We start from the raw sequence: 19,021 nt of genomic DNA on the forward strand, positions 1-19,021 counted from the left end.
GCGCGCGCGTGTGGGGATGGGGAACTGCGAGGCCGGCGCTTTTTGGCCACATGGGGCAACGAGATCCGCACGGCAGGCCAACCCGCCCAAGCTCCAAGCTCCACGCTCCAAGATAGATACGTCCATCTCTCACGCCTCGTCCATCAACGCTTCAAATGCACACTGGTTCCCTCCGACCATGAGCGGAATCGCCCCGTCTGCAGGAAACCCAGTCCCGCCCGACGACAATGACGACTCCTACGCCAATGCCTCCATCGACCACATCCATGCCGAGCACCCACATTTAACCGTACGCCATCCACCACGATCCCTCGGCCACTGATTCCCGCACCCCCTTGACCCCTTCCTACCCCTAGTGATACGTACTTACCCCTCTCCAGCCGCTGGACCTCCAAATCCTCTCTCTCCCCTCCGACGACCATTACACCCCACACACCTGGTCAAACCTGCAACAGCTCCTCGGCTCCAACTCGCTGCACCTGCTGGCCCGCTCGCCTTCTCAGCTACGAGCCTACCTCGCCTGGACACGCCGGATCCGCGCCGACTACGGCTCGCTCACAGATTACATCCTCGCCGAGCGCCTGCACTGGACCCCGCTGCCAGACGACGCGGAGGGAGCGCCGCCCCGCTTCCAAGTCCAAAACCCGACGCCCTTTGCCGACCCGGCCGACTATGCCGTTCTGCGGAATGACTGGCCGTACGGTCTGGAGGCGGGCATCACGCATCTCTGCGTGTGGCTCAAGACTCCGACGCCCATCAGGCCGGAAGACGGCGACCTGACGGACGAGGCGCGAGCCCTGGTTGAAGAGTTTGTGACGCGCGAGTTTCGGCGTGCCGTTGGAGAGGTGGATGAGGAAGGCAGGGGGGAGAAGGGCGAAAAGGTGCTGTGGTTCAAGAATTGGGTTGCTCTGCAGAGCGTCCGAGGCGTGGATCACGTGCATGTGCTTGTGAGAGGAGCAGAAGAAGAGGTCCTGCGGATGTGGCTGAATTAGGAATGATGTTGCTGGGCCTTAGATGGTGAGTCGGGTTGTTAACCTGCTGTTCATATTTTCTTTTTCCACATCCTTTTTGCGAGGCGAGTCACTGCCCCACAGATTCGGAGCCTGGAAATGAGCTCCATTGACCATGAATGACTTGTCGTTTTGTCCATTAGATCACCTCCTAGAAGAGCTGGAATCAGTCTTTACTTCCTCTGGTTTGAGCTGCTTCGTGGCAAGGGCGCTCGTTTCCTCCACCACAGAACCACGTTATAAAAAGTCACAACGCGCTCCCTAATAGCTGTCTTAGCAAGCCAATCCACCTCCCGCAATGTCTCTCAAAACCTTTACAATGGCCAGGGGACTCCCCGACCGATTCCACTTCGTCACAGCAGCTCGCCCCACCACAGCCGTCACCTCCACTTCCCTATCAGACGCACACGAGCGCTCTCAACCCCTCGGCGCCAACGGCTATTCCATCTACACCACCTCCGAGCTCGCCCCCTTGATCCACGAAGCCCTCTGCTTCTACCGCGCCTACCACACTTACTTCAACAGCGGGGACCCGTAAGCCATCGAGTGCCGCCGAGCCGGCCAACCCCGCATCTTCCTCGACTTCTACGCCGCCCGGGATTGGCAGATGACGATGGAGCCCGTCGACCTCGCCGACTCGCAGTACGGCCCTGGCCGCGTTTGGAAGCGGACCGAGGCGCTTTACGCGGGCGCCACCGCCTTTTGGGACCTTCGCAACATGCCTGACGAGCCTACCTGCATCGTCGACATTGTCAGGAGACGAGCGCCAGACGGAGACTTTCTGATGCGGAGCGCAGAGGACGCGGAGCGCTTCATCGGCGAGCTCAACTTCAGCACGAGGCCGCGAGCCTTTGACTTGCGGCGACGAGGTCGCTTCGAGTTGCCAGAGCACGAGCAGCCCAACGGGTACCTGGAGAGGTGCTATGCGGACCCTAACCGCTTCATGGACGCGGCTGGGGAGGCTTGCCGCGTCCACGGCACAGACGCCGTGTCCGCCAATGTGTGGATATGCTTCTGCGACTTTGCGTTGAAGTGGTGGATCATGGCAGAGCCTGCAGAGAAGATGAGACTGCTCGAGGCAGCGAGCATGGACGAGTGGCGCAAGGCTCTCGTGGACAATTTGAGCCATGCGAAGCTTTGTTGGTGTGAAGGGCAGAGAGATGATTGTTCGACCTGCCTTGGGCTGGGGTTTTGGGATCCGTGACTGGAAAGTGTTTGGCTGTTTTGTGGACGATGTGTAGGGCAAACGGGGGCATTCGAGGTTCAAGAGGAGAAGTGTGGATGAGAAGAGTTTGTATGCCTCCTTGCTCAGAGATGCCACTCTTGGAAGCACTGATGTAGAAAACCCGAGGACCCCGTCCATTCATCCACCCGTACAATCAACCTGGGTCACCTCCAACCGAACGCAGCAGCGTCGAAACCGCTTCCACCACTCCCCACAAGAACCTGTCCATCCATCCATCCATCCATGATTCCCACTTCCCCTTCCCCTCCCTCCCCTCCCAACTCCCCTCACTGGAAACCACCCTCGACGAAGATTCCCTCCACCTCCTTGACCGCCTCCAAGATCTCCCTCACGTTGCCGCCCACATCCGACAGCGCCTCGAGCAGGTGGTCGACCTCCGGATCGGCGAAGCGATCCATGCGACGCACGACGCTGCGCGCCTCCTTCGCCTCGCGGCTGACCTGCTCCAGCGCGTCCTGGACGGCCTCCATGTCGGCGACGGTGACGGTCGTGATGTCGGCATCGTCGATGATGCCGTCGGGGCCGCTGCCCGTGGTGCTGGTGCTGGTGCTGGTGCTGCTGGTGCTGGTGCTGGCGACACGCGGACAGTCGTCCAAGTACGCCTCGCGGGCGACGAGCTGCGCCTTGCGCGCGACAACAGCGGGATAGTGCCAGAAGCGCAGCGTGGCCGCGAAGAAGGCGTCGGCGGCGGCAGCCAGACGGACGGGGTCGGCGGCGCAGGGGTCGGTGGCCGCGAAGGGCGGGCCCTGGACGGCGAGGAAGGCGCCGGTGGCGTCGTAGTGCTCGAAGAAGAGCGGGAGGGCCGCGAGAGAGCGGATGGTGGTGGTGGTGGTGGCGCTGGTGGTGGTGCTGGCGGCCGGCTGCTTGTGCGCCGCGTTGTAGATGAAGTGGAGGCGGTAGGCCTCGTGGAGGAGCTGGTCTCGTTGGCCGTGGGTGTAGGAGGGCAGGCCGCCGCCGGAGAGGTCGGCCGCCGCGAGAACGCCGTCGGTGACGGGGAGCGACATACTGGTGGTGATGGTGGTGTTGGTGGTGGTGTCTGTATCTGCAGTCAGCTTGGGAGCGTTCATGGGATGAGGATTGACCAACTGTTGGGGAACGGCGCGTTCTCAATGGGCAAAGGGCAGGCGAGATCGTGGCGTTCGCGCACGAGAGAGAGGTGCTGTTCAGGTCAGAGGCGTCAGTGAGTTCTTGAAGCGTCTGTCACCGCAGCTCACTGAGGCTCAGTGAGTGCAAGTGGTGGTTGCTTACCTGGTGGTGATGGAAGGGGGCGTTTCGTCGGGTGGAGGAGGAGCGGAGAGGAAGACGAAAGGGCAAGCTTTTAAAGAGGAGGAGGGTCTTGATGGCGTGTGCTGCAGTCATCGGCTCGGCGCGCCGTCGTGAAGCTGGGGTAAGAATGGCTGTTCACGATGGTGTTGTTGGCGACATCATGGACGAGATTCATGCGGTCGACAATGGGACGACAAAAAGAAGGGGCAGTCTGGTATGGCGATGGATGATGGATTCAGGGGAATGTCTATAGATTGCAATGGGATGGGCGTTCTATCTTCCAATCCTCTAACGCCCTCTAGACCCCTACTGCAGAGCAAACACTTCAAGAAACAAAGAACACCAGCACACCTATTAACCCAATCATCACACATACTCCAAAGACCAATCTAGAAGCTTCTATTACCACCATGTACGCAGCGCTCGAATGCTCCCTGCGCGGATCATTACGCCGTCAAAATCACCAAATGCACTTCCGTCAAAATGCTCGCACGAAAACGCTCACGAATAAAATCGAAAGTACAGGTAGTGGCGTTCTTTTCGCGCCGCGAATCTCGTACGTGATGTCTAAAAGTGCGCACAAAGTGCGCGTGGTGAGTGTCTTTCGCAACTGCAATCGCGGCGCAATTCGATTTTTCTGATTTCATGACTTCGCGGCCCGCGCCGCAAAAGCCAGTAAGTCCATCAGTACACTGTCCGCCATTAAGCTCCCGTTCACGCAGTCTTTCGTCAAATTATCACCGTCACTTGCTTTTCTTGCGTCTTGAGATTTACGAAGACTGCGCAGCCAGTCTGCGCCGACGAAGTAGAAAGGTACCTTAGCATTGACAGCAGAACCGCACGGCGGCAACAAGACTCGACGTCTTAAGGACAGCAAGCAAGCAATCTACGTATGCGTAAATGCAACATTCAAGCTCTGCCTGCGATACCATCCAGTAGCTGGTCCATCAACACAGCAGCAAAAGCAGAAGCAGCAGCAGCAGCAGCACAACAACAACAACCCGCCCAAGGCTCGTCAAAAGCAGCGTCTACCTCTGCCTCGGCCTCTGGCACTCTCATCCCATCCATCAATCCGTCACACTTACGCTCCGCCTCCTCCTCCTCCTCCTCCTCCTCCTCCTCCTCCTCCACATTTCTCCCATCTGTGCCATCCATCGTCAGTCAGCCTCATCAACCGCCCTCGTCCCTTGCATCACCTCCGCTCAGCCAGCGAAGCGAGGCATGTGCCCATGCCCGTGCCCGTGCCTGTGCCCGTGCCCGCGCCGTGGTATGTGCCAAGGGACCGACTGACGGGGGGCCGGGGTGTGTGGGGTAAGGTAAGCTACCTACCTTGGGTAGAGCCGGACGCGGCGCGCGGCGGTGGCGGCAATTCGTGTCAAGGGACTGGGCGGCTGCGACGCCGGGCGCGGGATGACGTTTGCGGGAAGGAAATTTTTCTTTCTTGCGTTCGCCTTTTTTGGCCGCTCGACAGGGCTGCGTTGAGGCTGACTTTTGAGTGCCCTCGAGCTGCACGTGAAGACGGGCTAGCGAAGTGGTGAGCTTGGCGGCTCAAGATTGTTTTGGAGCATGGCTGTCGCGAGGATGTAAAAGAGGCTCTGTTGGACGTTCAAGTAGGCACTGCAGGTTAGCAAGATTCCTCATTATCCATGCATTAGACTCCATTCTATCCAGTGGTAAATGTACAGGGAAACTCCTCATCGGATCCAGTCCATGATGTCTAACCGCCTCATTGATTGTTCTGGGCCATGTGGCTACCTTGACATCTCACCCTCCCATACCCATCCCATGATGAATTTATTTGCTCTTTCAAGACATCAGCCTGTCTCAGAAAGCCAAGGCTTTGTCTAGCCCTCAGATTCCGTTGAAAGAAGCAATTTTTCTTGACGCCAAAGAGCAACCCAGTGTCCAATCATCTCGTGAGTGCGACCAAAGCCTAAACGGACGTGTCTCGTTTCGGCAGGCCAGAAAACTCTTGTCGTATATCGTTCGTGTGCCGATAGCCAATTGTTGGAGGCTTAAGTGACGGTGTATCCGCCGTCGACGCGAAGGTCGGCGCCAGTCACGTAGTTCGACGCGTCACTCGACAGGTAGGTGACGGCGCCCATCAGGTCCTCTGGCTGACCCATCTTGCCCTGAGGGATCAGAGAGATCCACTTGTCGCGCAAGTCCGGGTTCTCGTCCAAGATCTTCTTGGTCCTGTGAGACTGTCAGTCGCAACTCGACGAGAAAGAGGGTAAGCCGTCTGCAATGAAACTTACAAGGCCGTAAGCATGTAGCCGGGCGAGATGCAGTTGACCCTGATGCCAGCGTGGGCCCACTCAACCGCCAAGGAGGAGGCCAGGTGGCGCACCGCAGCCTTCGCCGCGTTGTAAGGCGCCTGCGGCTGGGGAACGTTGACAATGGCACCGGACATGCTGCCAATCATGACAATCGAGCCGGGCGCCTTCCTCTCCAGCAGGTGACGCGCAACACCGGTCGCAAAGAGGTATGTTCCATCAACGTTCACACCCCACAGCTTCTGCATGCGGTCGTGGGGGTAGGAAATGGCATCGAAATTCTCCGTGAAGCCAGCGCTGGTGACGAGGTTGTCGATTTTGCCATGGGCAGCCTATAAACAAAAGTCAACGATAGGTTCTTCATACGAGACAGTGTGGAGGAAAGGCAAGGGACGGGTAGCAGCTTAAATAGCTTCGTGTAATGCCTCCACAACAGAAGGATTGCTCGGGTGAAGCAAGCTTGCTGTTGCCGGAAGCTGAACGCGAGCCCCAAGCCGCCACCAAAACTTGACAAATTTGTGTGACAACGGCAGGAAAACGTACCAGGACATCGGCGATGGCGGCATTGACAGACTCAGGGTCGGCAACGTCTGCGTAGTGGGCGGTCACGGTAGGAACGCTACATGTTGATTCATTGTCAGCAATTGGCGCTTGCAAGGCTCAGGAATGTGGAGGTAGCACAAGGAGGGGTCGAGGGGCTCGTAAACGCGCGCCCAGCAGGCTAGTGAAGCTGCACCCGGGTGGGAGGCGAATCCGGAAAAAGCAACCTCACGATGTGTAACCTGGGGTGAAAGGACAAGGGGCGCACTTACACGTCGGTGTGGTGGTTTTCCTTGCGGAAAGTCTCCATCAGGCCCTTGGCCGAGCGCTCAGCTTCCTCCTCTGTGTAGGATCATGGTCAGTAGAGAAGGTGAAGCTTGGGTTGGTGGGTCTTACTGTGCATGTCGACAATGGCGACGTTGGCGCCGCTGTTGACCAGGGCTTGAGCCATGACGAGTCCGAGACCGCGAGCACCGCCGGTCACGATGCCGGTGCGACCCTCGAGCGAAAAGCTGGCGAGAGTGCGCTTGAAGTGCCATCCGGCGCGGCCCTGGGCAGGACGGCTGGAGGGGAGGTACTCTTCACCTGGGTATTCGTAGCGGACAGACTCGTCGGTGCGGGCAAACTGGCCACCCTCCTCGGCAGCTCCGGCGTTCTTGGGGTCGTCCTTGGAGGACTTGTCGCTACGGCGAGCAGAGAGAGAGAAGCATCGCTGGTGAGCTGCGGTAGGGCGGGCGGCAGAGGATGCGAGGTTGGCAGAGCGCGGGGCGGTGTAGCGAGCAGCTCTGGAGAGCATCTGTGGGCGAAACATGGTGTCGAGGTGGGAAGGGTGTGGTTTGGAGTGAGAGGTGGAAGGTGGAGAGGAAAGAGAGGTCAATTGGAGTGTGGGGAGGAGGGAGATGGTTTTGTAGCTGGAAGGGAGAAGGACGAAGAAGAAGAAGAAGAAGAAGAAGAAGAAGAGAGGGAGCTGGAGCTGCAGCTGTCGAGTCGCGGCGGATGACGTTTTGGGTGTGCAGTCCAGTTGTGACGGGCGGGAAGGAGCTTAGGTTCGCTGCCCTACCACTGCTCCTTCCCCGGGCGGCGCTGTGGCCACTGATTGGCGGGCCCCCCTTCCGTTGGCTGCCCTGCCCTCTGCCCTCCCTCTGCTCCATAACATCACTCCCGCCCACTCCGCTCCACCTCCTGTCCTGTCCACCACCATGACGCCCCCTCTCAACCTGTACCTCTTCACCTGGAACCTGGCCCGCAACCTCGTTGATCCTCGTCAGCTCGCCGTCGATTTTTTTCGCGCCGCCGCCCCCTCGCGCTCAGGGTCCAGCTCGCCCTCTGGCTCTGGCTCCGGCTCCACCACAACAACGCTCCCTGACGTCATTGTCCTGAGTCTGCAAGAGATCGCCCCAATCGCATATGCCTTTCTCGGTGGCCACCTGCTGGACCCGTACCTGAGTCGCATCATCGACACCTTGCCGCTCGCCGCCAAACACCACGGCGCGAGCCCAGATACCTATCGTCATGTGCTGACCAAATCCCTGGGCCTGACGGCCATCATGGTCTTTGCGACTCCCGACGCCGCCGACCGCATATCCTGGATCCAGACTGCCGGCGTCGGCGTCGGCCTCTGGGACATGGGCAACAAGGGTGCCGTAGGAGTCCGTCTGGGACTGCGCCCCGAGCCCGACACCGACCTGCAGGAAGACGTCGAGCTGACCTTTGTCGCCGCGCACCTGGCGCCCATGGAGCCTGCAGTAGCCAGGCGCAAAGAGGACTGGGAGGCGATAGCGCGCAACCTCGTCTTCGAGGCCGACGCCGAGCACGCTGCAGCCAAGGCGGGGGAACCTGCAGTAGAACGCGGCGCTCGAGACGGGGACGACCAGCAGCCCTTGATATCAAAAGACTATGCCTCGAGCGCTGCAACCGCCCTGCACGGCATCTACTCGCCGACGGCTCACGTCTTTTTCGCTGGCGACCTCAACTACCGCACCAGTGACACGCCCCCCTCGCCACAGGACCACCATTCGTTCCCCCAGCTAGAAGCATCGCCCGACTCACCACTGCACTATTCGCATCTCCTGAAGTCAGACCAGTTGGCTCGCGAAAAGGCCGCTGGCCGCGTCTTCCAAGGCTTCGTCGAGGAACCCATCACCTTTCCACCAACATACAAGTTTTCATTTAGTAGACGACCGGTCCCTCCTCCGCCATCAGAGACTCCGTCTCCCGAGCCCGAATTGACGACATGGCCCTGGGCCAAACATCGCTTCCCCAGCTGGTGTGATCGCATTCTCTTCCTCTCGTCTTCCAGTCCCTCAAACGACAGCAGCAGTAGCGACTCGCCTCTCCAGCCTCACTCCTACACGTCTCTCCCCATCCTCGCATCCTCTGACCACGCACCCGTCGCCCTGTCCCTCTCCCTCATCCCCAAGCCCGTCACACCGCCATCTGACCCAGCGCATCCGCGCAACAAGCCGCCGTTCCCGCTTAGCCCGGACTGGAAGCAGCGCCGCGACGCAGCGCGAAGGAAAGAGGTCGTCGTTGGCGTGCTGTCATGGCTGGCCTTGACGTGGGAGGGCAACGGCGTGTTGCTGGCCGTCATTGTCGGCTGGGCTGCCGTATGGGGTGTCTTGGGAAGCAGGTAAGTTTTTACGTTGAGGTTGGGATTGTCAAGCGTTGCGACGGGGAGGGATTAATGGATTGGGATCGAGGCTGGGACGTGGTGGCTGGCTTTGCGGGGTGCGAATGAGCACCGCAGAGTCGCAAGCTTCTGACAGACGGGACGGGACCGGGAATGTCGAAATGAAGATGAGAGGATCGTGATCTTATCAGCCCTTTACGTATCAATCTTGCCTCACAGACAAGACAGACTCCACGCCCCAAAAAAAAAATATCAAACAACGTACGATGAGATGAACACTTTTCTTGCTCTATCAATCCGAAGGCTTGTCACATGTGCAGGTAATGAACAAGGCAGGACAAGGCAAGAAAGCGACGCTGCAGGCTCGAACGAGTGAGGCAGGGCAGAGCATCTTGATCTTGACGTTTTACACCACGGCGCAAAGCAGACGAAACGTGAAAATGAACGATGTGAAGAGAAGAGTTTTCTATCAATGACAAAGATACCTCGCTCAAGTCCCCACCTTGCTCCTACTTCTCCAGCTCCTTCCTCCCGCTTTCCCAAAGGCAGAGAGCTTCATCCACGCATCCATGCGTTTGAATACTCTCCCTGCTCCCGTAGACAGCTTGGCGGACGCGTCGCCGTGGGCGTTTGGTGGAAAGTGGTGGAGAGCAGGGAGTGGGATGCTGCGGTGAGAGATTTTGTGTTGTGAGATGTGGTGGTGGTTGAGGCATGCCGTCGTGTAGGCAGGCTTTGCTGCCTGGTTGCCATGATCGATGCAGAGCGGAGTCAACCATGGATGATGGAGGACGTAGAGAGTGGAAGGGAGGGAGGAGAGAGGGGCGAGGGAGACAGCGGAGGAGGAAGGACGACGAGTGGCGGCCAAGGTAGAGAAGAGCCAGGGAGCAGAAGAGACGCAGGCAGCAAAGGCAGCGAGGTGAGACGTAACGTATGAATGGATGGACGCTCAACACCACACCACATCATCACTTCCTCTTCGCCTCCTCCAGCACGACATCCTCTCGCTCGCCCGCACCAATCTCGCCCTTTTGCACCTTCTTGACCTCGCCATCAGCCTCCACAACATCATCCAGCTCCTCGCCATCCTCAACGTCCTCCTCCTCGACCTCCGTCACGGCCTCGGCCTCCATCTCCTCACGCTCGCTGACCCGCGGGCCCCGCTCGCCCTGCACGACCTCGCCGCCGCTAATCTGCCACTCCATGAGGCGCGCGAAGGCGCCGCCGCTGCGGCTCAGCTCGTCGAACGAGCCCTCCTCCGCCACGCGCCCGTCGTTGCCGAGACACACGATGCGGTCCGCGCGCTTGATGGTGCTGAGCCGGTGCGCGATGCTGATGGTCGTGTTGTTGCCACGCAGCAGCGCCGTCAGCGCCTGGTTCACCAGCGTCTCGCTCTCGGCGTCGAGCGCCGACGTCGCTTCGTCGAGGATGAGGATGTCCGGGTTCTTGAGCAGCGCGCGTGCGATCGCAATGCGCTGCTTCTGGCCGCCCGAGAGCTGCGTGCCTCGAGCGCCGACCGAGGTCTCAAGACCTTCGGGCTGCCGTCGTCGTTAGCGTGATGTTGCCATTCGATGAGCTATTGGTGTACTTACAAAGTCTCCGATGAACTGGCAGTTGGCCTTGCGTGCGGCGGCAATGATTTCAGCCTTTGTCGCGTTGGGGTTGCCATAGGCAATGTTTTCGGCAATGGTGCCGGAAAAGAGCACCGGTTCCTGGCCGACAAAGCCAATCTTGCGGCGCAGCTGTTTGGCATTCATCTGCGTAATGTCCTTGCCATTGATGGTGATGCGGCCCTGATTGGGGGTGTAGAAGCGGAGCAAAAGACTGGCGACGGTCGACTTGCCGGCGCCGCTGGGTGCGACGATGGCGACATTTTTGCCTTCGGGAATCTCGAAGGTCAAGTCTTGAAAGATGGATACAGCCGGCCTCGTTGGGTAGCTAAAGTCAACGTGTTCGAAACGGATGGGGCCGCGAGCTGACTTGACGGGGTCGCCGACTGTGGGAGGCAGCGTTGGGTTGCGGTCTTGCAACTCAAATAAACGGCTGGCTGCTCCAACGCCCTTCATCAACTCCGAGTAGAATCCGGAAAGACCAAACATGCTTGAGCCAGCATACGCGGTGTACATCAAAAAGGACGAGAGGTCTCCGATGCTGATGGCGCCAGATTTGACCATGGCACCGCCAACGTAGAGAACTCCGAGGATGGTAAAGTTGCCCATCAGCCCGGTGCTACCGAAGAATGAGGCCGCAACAATGGCTTCTCTTTTGCCCAATTCGAATATCTTCTTGACCTGGCGGTTGTATCGGCCGACCTCCTGGGCTTCTCCGGCAAAGGACTGAGTTGTGCGGACGTTTCCAAGGCGCTCCTCGGCGATTTTCGTCAAAGTTCCGAGGTTCTTCTGGATCTTGCGGCTGATATTGCGCATGTAGCGCCCGAAGAGAAAGGCAGAAACGGCCACGGGTGGGAACATGATTCCAAGAACGCCGGTGAGCTTCAAAGATACCCAACCCATCATACCGAGACCGGCCGCACCGCTGACCAAAGACCGAAGTCCATCTGAGAGATTCTGCGTGATGCTCTTGCCGACAATGATTGTATCCGATCCCAGGCGAGAAATCAAGTCTCCCACTCTGTTGGCGTCGAAAAACTCGGCATTTTGAATGAGCGTGCGCCGGTAAAGCTGGGATCGTAACCGCGCGACGACTCTCTCGCCGACAATTCGGAGGAGAATGATGCGTCCGTAGTTGGCTCCGGCTCCGATGACGAGGACTCCGGCCAGGGCGGCGTAAAAGGTCGTAACATCCAGCCCAAAGAGCAGTTCCTTGTTGCCTTCGGGAGAGGTTGCAATGTCGATAATTTTGCCAATCGAAAAGGGTATAGACATGGTTACAGCGGAGGATATCAGCAGAAAGACAAAGGCAATGCCGAGGGTTTTGGCTTCTGGGCCGGCAATCTTGACGAGTCGCAGAACTTCGCTCATTCCACCTTTTTTCCCGCCCCTACTCAGCTTTGCGCTGAGATCAACTTTGGCTGCCTGCGCAGCCTTTTCCGACTTTGAAAAGCCGTTGTCATCGTCGTCATTGTCTTCCTGGTCCTCTTTTGCCCGGTCCTTCATCTCATCCTTGTACGACTTTTTAGATTCGGCATATTTCGCAGAGACGGAGAAGGGTCGTATCGAGGTGGATGCGGTCCAGACGGACGTGTTGAACGGCGCGGAAGACAAGATGCGTCCGCGGCTGAGGTGTGACGTCGACGTCCGCCATGCAGCTGCGGTAAGTGGGGAGGCAGAATTGGAAAAATTCCTGGGGTTGGCGAGCAGAGCAGCGACTGATCGAGCAATTGGACCGTCGACGGAGTGTCTGGAGGCTTGAGAAACAAGTCCCCGACAGTTCCAGGCGCGCTGGAACATGGAGGTTGATGCGCGCATTGTTCAGCCAGCGAATTACCGACGGGCGATGCAGAGAGGACGGGTGGATGCAAGCAGTGGGAACGAGGTGAACATGATGCTACCAGTGCGAAGGTGAGCTATGCGAGCGGGCTGGCGGCTGCAGGCATGGGCGGTGGTGTGGACAAAAAGTTGTAGAAGCCAAGACGGTGGTGATGCGATCATACCAGGTCCAGGTCCAGGTCCAGGGACGGGGACGGGGACGGGGAGTCAGCTCCAGTCGTCGGCCGCATCAGGGTCCGACTTCTGCGGAATCGCGCAGAAGCAACGCAGTAGTGGCCCCGCGCCGCCCTAGCTGGCAGCTCCTCTGCTGCGACAACTTCTCCCCATCCACCACCACCATCTCCTCCACTGCTTCTTCTCGCAGTTTGTGCTTTATTGCCTCTCGTCATCCAACCATTGTCTTCTAGCGTCACCTTCTACTGCGCATCCCCGTCGCAAACGCCACCTGCATCACCATGCCAATCGACTACAGCAAATGGGTTTGTCTCGCAGTACCCCTCTGCAATCCCCCGTCTGACAAGCGTGCAGGACCAGCTGGAGCTCAGCGATGACTCCGACGTCGAAGTCCACCCCAATGTCGACAAGAACTCCTTCATTCGCGCAAAGCAGAGCCAAATCCACATGGAGCGAGAGCAGCGAAAGCATCGGATCGTCACCCTCAAGTACGAGCGCATAATCAATGACGGCCTCTTGCTGCGAATCGACAACCTCCTCACGGCACTCAAGTCGCACAAGGATGCTTCCAACCCGGACAATGTCGACCAGCTCGTTTTTCAATCCCTGCTAGAGTCCGCCGACCCTTCAGCAGACTCGCCGCCCCCGCCTCCCGAGGGAGTACACACCCACATCAAGGAAAGGCCGACGTGGTCTAGAATGATGGCTTCGCTGGTCGATGAAGTCAAGAACCAGGTTGACGAGAAGAAGCCAGCGCCCGAGCAGCGCTACGATACTTTCATAGAGCAGTTGGGGGAGGAAAAGAAGAAGGTTGCTGGCCTACAAGGACAATTGCTGACGGCGCTGGCCGAGCTGGAAAAGGAAGCAGCACGCCATATTACCAGCGACGACCTCAAGACCGGCTTCGACTACTCCAACGTCAAAAAGGCCGCAGAACAGCCCTCTACTGCGGGCTCGACCCAAAACGCCGATTCTGTCGAACTGCTGAACCCCAGCAGGCCTACTATTTCAGGTCGCGCGGATACTGGCCAGTCATCCGGCGCAGATGCCGACATTGAAGACGGCGCAACTGTGGACGACGACCCGGACAACGTCGTGGCCAGCAAAGACGCCAAGGAGTTTGCAAAGATTCCCGTGGGCGACTACCGCACATGCCTGCAATTTCTTTCGGACCACCCCCACATCCTCAAGGAAAGCGAAACGGACGGTCTTTTAGTTGAGGCTTTTGATGCCGAACTGGAGCAAAAGCACAAGTACTCCCACCAGTGCGTGCATCAAGCACTTCTTTTGCAATACTGCCGCCAACTGGGCCGCGATGGAGTACAGCTCTTTTTCAAACGGCAAGTATCCGCGCTCCAACTCAATCTCCTTTTCTAACGTAAAGACAGCATCACGACCAAGGAGCACCAGGCCCAGAAGCTCTTCTTGGATGACGTCAACAACACGTACGGCCGCATCCGCACGCGGGCGGCAGAAATCAGAGAAGAGCGCAAGAGCAACCCGCAGCAAGAAGGTGTTGAACAAATTCAATTGCACGCTGTCGACCCCAACACCACCATCAGCATCCGCGTACCGCCTGCAGTGGACGAGTCCAACCCCGAAACCACATCGGAGGAGGCCAACGCTGCGCGAGCCATTTTTGATTCGTTCCCGCCCGGCCTGCAGAGAGCACTGCAAAGCGGCAGCCTAGACGAGGTCAACAAGGTCTTGGCCAAGATGAGTGTGGACGAGGCTGAGCAGATTGTGGAGCAATTGGGCGACGGGGGCATGTTGAGCTTGGAGGAGGGAGTCATTGACGCCACGACCGAGGAGGGCCAGGCAAGGGTGAAGGAGATTGAGAGGACAGGACGTATGCCGGGCGAAGTGGAAGAGACGGAGCTGGCTGCAGACCCCGAGTGAGGTTTGGCCTGTCTTGGATGACGCGGTCAGCATGGCAAATGTTTCATCCTGGGCGTTGATCAAGAGGGACTCGCAGGCTTTCACGATCAAAGAACATCACTAATAGAATACATGATCACACACAAGTTCAGCTTGTTGGAGAGGACAATGTAGAGCAAGGGGTGCACCTGAGCTTGGCAGCAATGCTACCCCTCTCGCAAGCCATTTACTGAGTTGCATCCCGTCGCCATGACCGGGGGGTTGATGTGTTCGAATCATGATTGGCACACGCCTAGACATGCTCTGACAAAAGGCCACGGTTGAAACCAGGACAGAAAGTGTTTACTTGGCCGCTCCACCTCATGCCGTGCTGCCCTGGGTCGTCCGGGTGTTTGGCGCAGGGAGTGAAACCTCCGAGATTCAGCCGCTCGCAGTCGTCACAACCAACCGAACCGCGGCGGACGTCAGGTCAACCTCCGCCAACCCAACCTCAGCTGTGCTACTCTCCTCACTCAACAAGCCGGACGCGCTGCCGACCACATTCCTCTCCGCCTGGCGCATACTATGAAGCGTCAGTTGCGTCCTTGCCAGTCAAGGCCGCCAACTCTTCGCTGACAGCCAAGCTACTGCAGCTAAATGAGCCCCTCTGTTCACGTCTCCCACCATGTTCAACATCTCCAATCTGGTAGCGAAAGCCCAGCAGTTTATTGAGCCGTCACTGTCCCTGTCTACCACAAACTCAGGCCGCCCTTCGAAAGCCACCCTCTTCCGCCACCAATTCCGCCTCCCGGAGAACCAGAATCCCCTGCAGGAGATCACCGCCGAGCTCACCCTCGTCGCGCCTCAGTCCACTCGCGGGGCACAAGATGGCGCATCAAGCGCCGAAGCTCGCCAGGGGAGTCATTACATTGGAAAGCTGCATCTCAGCGAACAATACCTCTGCTTCTCGACGCAGGGCAGCAGCTTCCTGTCGAGCGCAAGTCTGAGTTCCAGCTCCGCCTTTACCGGACAGACACACGGCGCAGGCCCGGCTGGCAACGGCTTCACCCTCCCACTTTGCACCATTAGGCGCGTCGAGCGATTGCACAGCCAGAGTTACATGTTTGCCCTGGCCATAACGACGATAAACGGTCTCATCGATACGACCAAGGCGAAAAAGGACGGCGTAGTGCCGCAGAAGCTGACCATCCAGCTGGCTGGCACTCGGCAACAATGCGAAAGGTTCTGCGACGGCCTCAAGCGCGGTTTGCGGGAAGGCGTCAAGGATGTCGAGAACTTGAAGGCGGTGATACAAGACTGCTACTCGGAGTACTTGTTATCGGAAGACGTAAAGCCCAAAGAAGGAGACAAGGAGGATGAGCCCAAGAGACAACCGCCAGATACCGGTCTAGGAACCCAGTTCAAATACCCTGGTAACCCCCGCAAGCTGCGAGAACCTACCAAGATCAGACTGTGGCGCGAGTACCTCCGCGAGAACGGCCGCAACGCGACTTTGATGCGCCAGCCAACTTTCCACAAGCTCATTCGCGTTGGTCTCCCGAACCGTCTGAGGGGCGAGATCTGGGAGCTCACCTCGGGCTCATTCTTTCTCCGCCTGCAAAACCCCAAACTCTATGAAGAAACCATATCCAAAAACGTGGGGCGAGAGTCCCTGGCAATAGACGAGATTGAAAAAGATCTTAACAGGAGTTTGCCCGAGTATCCCGGCTTTCAGAGCGATGAGGGAATCAATCGTCTTAGACGCGTCCTTACTGCCTATAGCTGGACCAATCCCCGGGTTGGATACTGCCAGGCCATGAACATCGTCGTTGCTGCGCTCCTCATGTATGTGTGACCTGTGACTTTGAAGCACTTCCGCTGATATCAGCAGATACATGTCCGAATCGCAGGCCTTCTTCATCCTCTCCATTTTGTGTGACCGGTTGCTTCCAGGATACTACTCGACAACCATGTACGGAACCCTTTTGGACCAGCGCGTATTTGAGTCTCTTGTCGAGAAGACGATGCCGATTCTTTGGGAACACCTCGTCAAGCAAGACATTCAACTCTCCGTTGTTTCCCTACCTTGGTTTCTTTCCCTCTACATCAATTCCATGCCTCTGATATTTGCGTTTCGTGTTTTGGATGTCTTCTTCCTTGAAGGTCCCAAGGTTCTCTTCCAGATTGGTCTGGCAATCCTCAGGATCAATGGCGAAGAGCTGCTGGACGCAACCGACGACGGAACCTTCATCTCCGTCCTCAAGACTTACTTTGCACGCCTGGATGAGTCGGCACACCCCAAATCGGACAATCCCAAGCTGCGCGCAGTCACGAAGTTTCAGGAACTCATGGTCATTGCCTTCAAAGAGTTTGCAGGCATCACCCAAAACACAATTTCGGAACAGCGGGCCAAGCACAAGGACGCGGTGATGGAAAATATCGAAAACTTTGCAAAGCGCACCTCGCTGCGCAACCTTGGTCCCGACAGCAAAAAACTCAGCGTGAACGACCTCGGCTTCCTGTACGATAGATTCTACGGCGTCCTTTACGGACGCCAGCAGAGGGCTCAGTTGGCAAAGCAAGAGGAAGAACGCAAAGAGAGGGCCAGTAAGATGAGAGCTTCTCAAATCATTACAGGATTTTCCTTTGGAAGCGACGTTGAAAAAGGCCGTGTAGCCCTTGGACCCAGTCCTACGCAAATGGACTATGATGCATTCAGAGAGTTTTTGGCCGGTAAGACTTCCACCACACTTGATCTTGCATCATTTCTGACATTCGCAGGAATTGCAAGATGGGCCGTCACGGATTCGCCAACCTCTCCTCAAGATCCTCAACAACCGCAATCGTATTGGAACAAGGCAAAACCCAGTCTATCTCCTTGGGGCAGTGGCCCCGAGCCTACGGATCACGAGTTCATGCAACGTCTGTTTAGGCATTGGGACAAGGATGGCAACGGTCAACTGAGTCTTCAAAACATCGTTTCTGGTTTTGCAGCAGTCAAAGGATCCAAAGACATCATGGCCAACATTGCCTACTTTTTCGACCTTTACGATGACGACAAGGACGGCAAAGTTGATCGCGAGGGCATTCTCAGAATTTCAGAGGCGCTTCTTTTCCTCACTCGCCGTGGCCTCGAGCTTCGGTCAGCATCAAGTTCAACCGACGCTTTGCAGCCCGCAAACCCAGTGGAACCCGAAAAGGAGAATGATGACGAGGCCATTCTTAACAGTATATCGGCATTCATTCGCCGGTGCTTCGAATACGCCGACCCAGGACATGATATCAACAAAGCAGCTCAATCCGCGGTTAAGGACACGGCCGACGCAGTCAACGACTTCAGCATCGGCGACGAAGACGACGAGGACAATCTTATCGACGTCGATGATGATGCTTCGGCCAAACCTGACAGCAAACCAACCATCAACACTCAAATTACTGTTCCAGAGTCGTCCGCAAAATCCCCAACCTCGCCAAAGCCGGACGTAACGTCGGCCAACCTCGCTCTCGACCCTGCGCATCCCCTCTACATCACCCTCCCGACTTTCCGCATGGTCATCCTCGCCGACGAAACCCTGGAGCACTTCTTCGACCGCGCCTTTTCCAACTCTTTCCGCCTCTCCGACATCCCCATTGCTCCAGCCGCAACACTCACCACCTTTGCCAACGCCGGTAAAGTTTCTCCTCCCGGCGGCGGCTCAACGCCAACGGCGTCGTCTGGCCTGGGAAGCGGGCTCCCAACGGTCCCGTCAACGGGCGGCGTCGTCCCGCCTGGAAAGGGGCTCCGCGGCATGTTGGACAACATCGTCAGCGACGGCATGCGCGTGGCGGCCGAGGTTAAGCGCCGCATGGACGAGGCGCAGCGCGAGATGGAAACGACGGGCGGCAAGGCGGGCCAGGACGACGACGAAGACGGCGACGAGGAGGGCGGAGGTGCCGAGGGCGATCGCGACCTCCTCGAGGGCGCCGAGGCTGCGGACGTTCAGATGCACGAGGAGAAGAAGGGGCACGAGCAGAGTCTTATCGATGCGGGTGAGGGCGGTGGTGGTGGTGCTTCGGCGGGAGCCAGTAAAGACGACACAGGCAAGCTGGACGCGAGTGGTAGGGCGAGGAGTGGGAGCGCGGCGAGCAAGCGCGTCGTCGAGTTTGACCGTGGGTCGACGTTGTAATTCTACTGAGTGAGAGAGAAAGAGTGTTTTCGACATGCCTACACACCTGCCTACCTTCTCATAGCGTCATTCATCTTCTTTGGCCTGTCTGTTCGTTTGCCTGCCTGTCTGTCTACCTGTCCGCGTTTTCCCCAGCCTAGCCCGTCCACGGTCGGTCAGGTTCGTTCGAGTGTGTGGTGTTTGGTCTTGTTGTCGTTGCTGACGTTGGATCGCAGAGCTAGCTGAGCGGGCGGCAGACAAGAGTGGACGACGGACCACACAGACAACACCGTATCCAAGACACATTGGGTATGCAGCAGCCTCTTTATTTCTCCATTTCACCCCATCGCTACTCGTTTCTCTTCTCTGTCTAACGTAAGATATGTACAGTGGGAGGTGCGCAAGCGCCGTCACAGTTATTTGCCGCGACGA

General features: G+C 57.8%; 7 protein-coding genes across 7 annotated transcripts; 5 read left to right on the top strand and 2 right to left on the bottom strand.

Moving 5' to 3' along the window:
• Positions 1-178: 178 nt before the first annotated feature.
• Positions 179-992, top strand: J3D65DRAFT_602815 (uncharacterized protein; the record flags this gene model as incomplete). The annotated part of the gene is made up of 2 exons (XM_066798153.1): positions 179-289; positions 381-992. The coding sequence occupies 2 exons, from the start codon at positions 179-181 to the stop codon at positions 990-992; spliced, it is 723 nt and encodes a 240-aa protein (XP_066654904.1).
• A 631-nt stretch (positions 993-1,623) lies between these two features.
• On the top strand, positions 1,624-5,004 carry J3D65DRAFT_602816 (uncharacterized protein; the record flags this gene model as incomplete). Its single annotated transcript, XM_066798154.1, has 8 exons — positions 1,624-2,153; positions 2,252-2,300; positions 2,352-3,436; positions 3,466-3,479; positions 3,612-3,736; positions 3,825-4,115; positions 4,332-4,838; positions 4,861-5,004. 8 exons carry the CDS (start codon positions 1,624-1,626, stop codon positions 5,002-5,004), a joined length of 2,745 nt encoding a protein of 914 aa, XP_066654905.1.
• Positions 5,005-5,156: 152 nt separating this feature from the next.
• On the bottom strand, positions 5,157-7,149 carry J3D65DRAFT_570766 (uncharacterized protein; the record flags this gene model as incomplete). Its single annotated transcript, XM_066797630.1, has 5 exons — positions 5,157-5,718; positions 5,781-6,130; positions 6,342-6,417; positions 6,611-6,680; positions 6,735-7,149. 5 exons carry the CDS (start codon positions 7,147-7,149, stop codon positions 5,538-5,540), a joined length of 1,092 nt encoding a protein of 363 aa, XP_066654906.1. The 3' UTR covers positions 5,157-5,537.
• Positions 7,150-7,529: 380 nt separating this feature from the next.
• J3D65DRAFT_623345 (Endonuclease/exonuclease/phosphatase) lies at positions 7,530-9,359 on the top strand. Its single transcript, XM_066800153.1, has one exon. The coding sequence runs from the start codon at positions 7,538-7,540 to the stop codon at positions 8,969-8,971; it is 1,434 nt and encodes a 477-aa protein (XP_066654907.1). The 5' UTR covers positions 7,530-7,537; the 3' UTR covers positions 8,972-9,359.
• Positions 9,360-9,491: 132 nt separating this feature from the next.
• Positions 9,492-12,689, bottom strand: J3D65DRAFT_570772 (ATP-dependent permease MDL2). The gene is made up of 2 exons (XM_066797631.1): positions 10,557-12,689; positions 9,492-10,502 (listed from the first exon to the last, which is right to left on the bottom strand). The coding sequence occupies exons 1-2, from the start codon at positions 12,390-12,392 to the stop codon at positions 9,933-9,935; spliced, it is 2,406 nt and encodes an 801-aa protein (XP_066654908.1). The 5' UTR covers positions 12,393-12,689; the 3' UTR covers positions 9,492-9,932.
• A 10-nt stretch (positions 12,690-12,699) lies between these two features.
• J3D65DRAFT_623347 (Hsp90 co-chaperone Cdc37) lies at positions 12,700-14,631 on the top strand. The gene is made up of 3 exons (XM_066800154.1): positions 12,700-12,892; positions 12,942-13,927; positions 13,976-14,631. The coding sequence occupies exons 1-3, from the start codon at positions 12,869-12,871 to the stop codon at positions 14,484-14,486; spliced, it is 1,521 nt and encodes a 506-aa protein (XP_066654909.1). The 5' UTR covers positions 12,700-12,868; the 3' UTR covers positions 14,487-14,631.
• A 498-nt stretch (positions 14,632-15,129) lies between these two features.
• On the top strand, positions 15,130-18,610 carry J3D65DRAFT_553357 (rab-GTPase-TBC domain-containing protein; the record flags this gene model as incomplete). The annotated part of the gene is made up of 3 exons (XM_066797127.1): positions 15,130-16,289; positions 16,336-17,177; positions 17,226-18,610. The coding sequence occupies 3 exons, from the start codon at positions 15,130-15,132 to the stop codon at positions 18,608-18,610; spliced, it is 3,387 nt and encodes a 1,128-aa protein (XP_066654910.1).
• Between the last annotated feature and the right edge of the window lie 411 nt (positions 18,611-19,021).

Source organism: Phyllosticta citribraziliensis, assembly GCF_038025025.1.
Source record: "Phyllosticta citribraziliensis strain CPC 17464 chromosome Unknown J3D65scaffold_6, whole genome shotgun sequence".
In the NCBI taxonomy this organism is placed as follows: Eukaryota; Fungi; Ascomycota; class Dothideomycetes; order Botryosphaeriales; family Phyllostictaceae; genus Phyllosticta; species Phyllosticta citribraziliensis.

Excerpts from the sequence above, each read along its gene's own strand:
- J3D65DRAFT_623345 (XM_066800153.1), top strand. The coding sequence starts at position 7,538 with ATGACGCCCCCTCTCAACCTGTACCTCTTCACCTGGAACCTGGCCCGC.
- J3D65DRAFT_570772 (XM_066797631.1), bottom strand. The coding sequence starts at position 12,392 with ATGCGCGCATCAACCTCCATGTTCCAGCGCGCCTGGAACTGTCGGGGA. Across the intron at positions 10,503-10,556 it reads GCCAGTTCATCGGAGACTTT|CCCGAAGGTCTTGAGACCTC; the intron begins GTAAGTACACCA and ends CGACGACGGCAG.
- J3D65DRAFT_623347 (XM_066800154.1), top strand. The coding sequence starts at position 12,869 with ATGCCAATCGACTACAGCAAATGG. Across the intron at positions 12,893-12,941 it reads CAATCGACTACAGCAAATGG|GACCAGCTGGAGCTCAGCGA; the intron begins GTTTGTCTCGCA and ends ACAAGCGTGCAG. Across the intron at positions 13,928-13,975 it reads GTACAGCTCTTTTTCAAACG|CATCACGACCAAGGAGCACC; the intron begins GCAAGTATCCGC and ends ACGTAAAGACAG.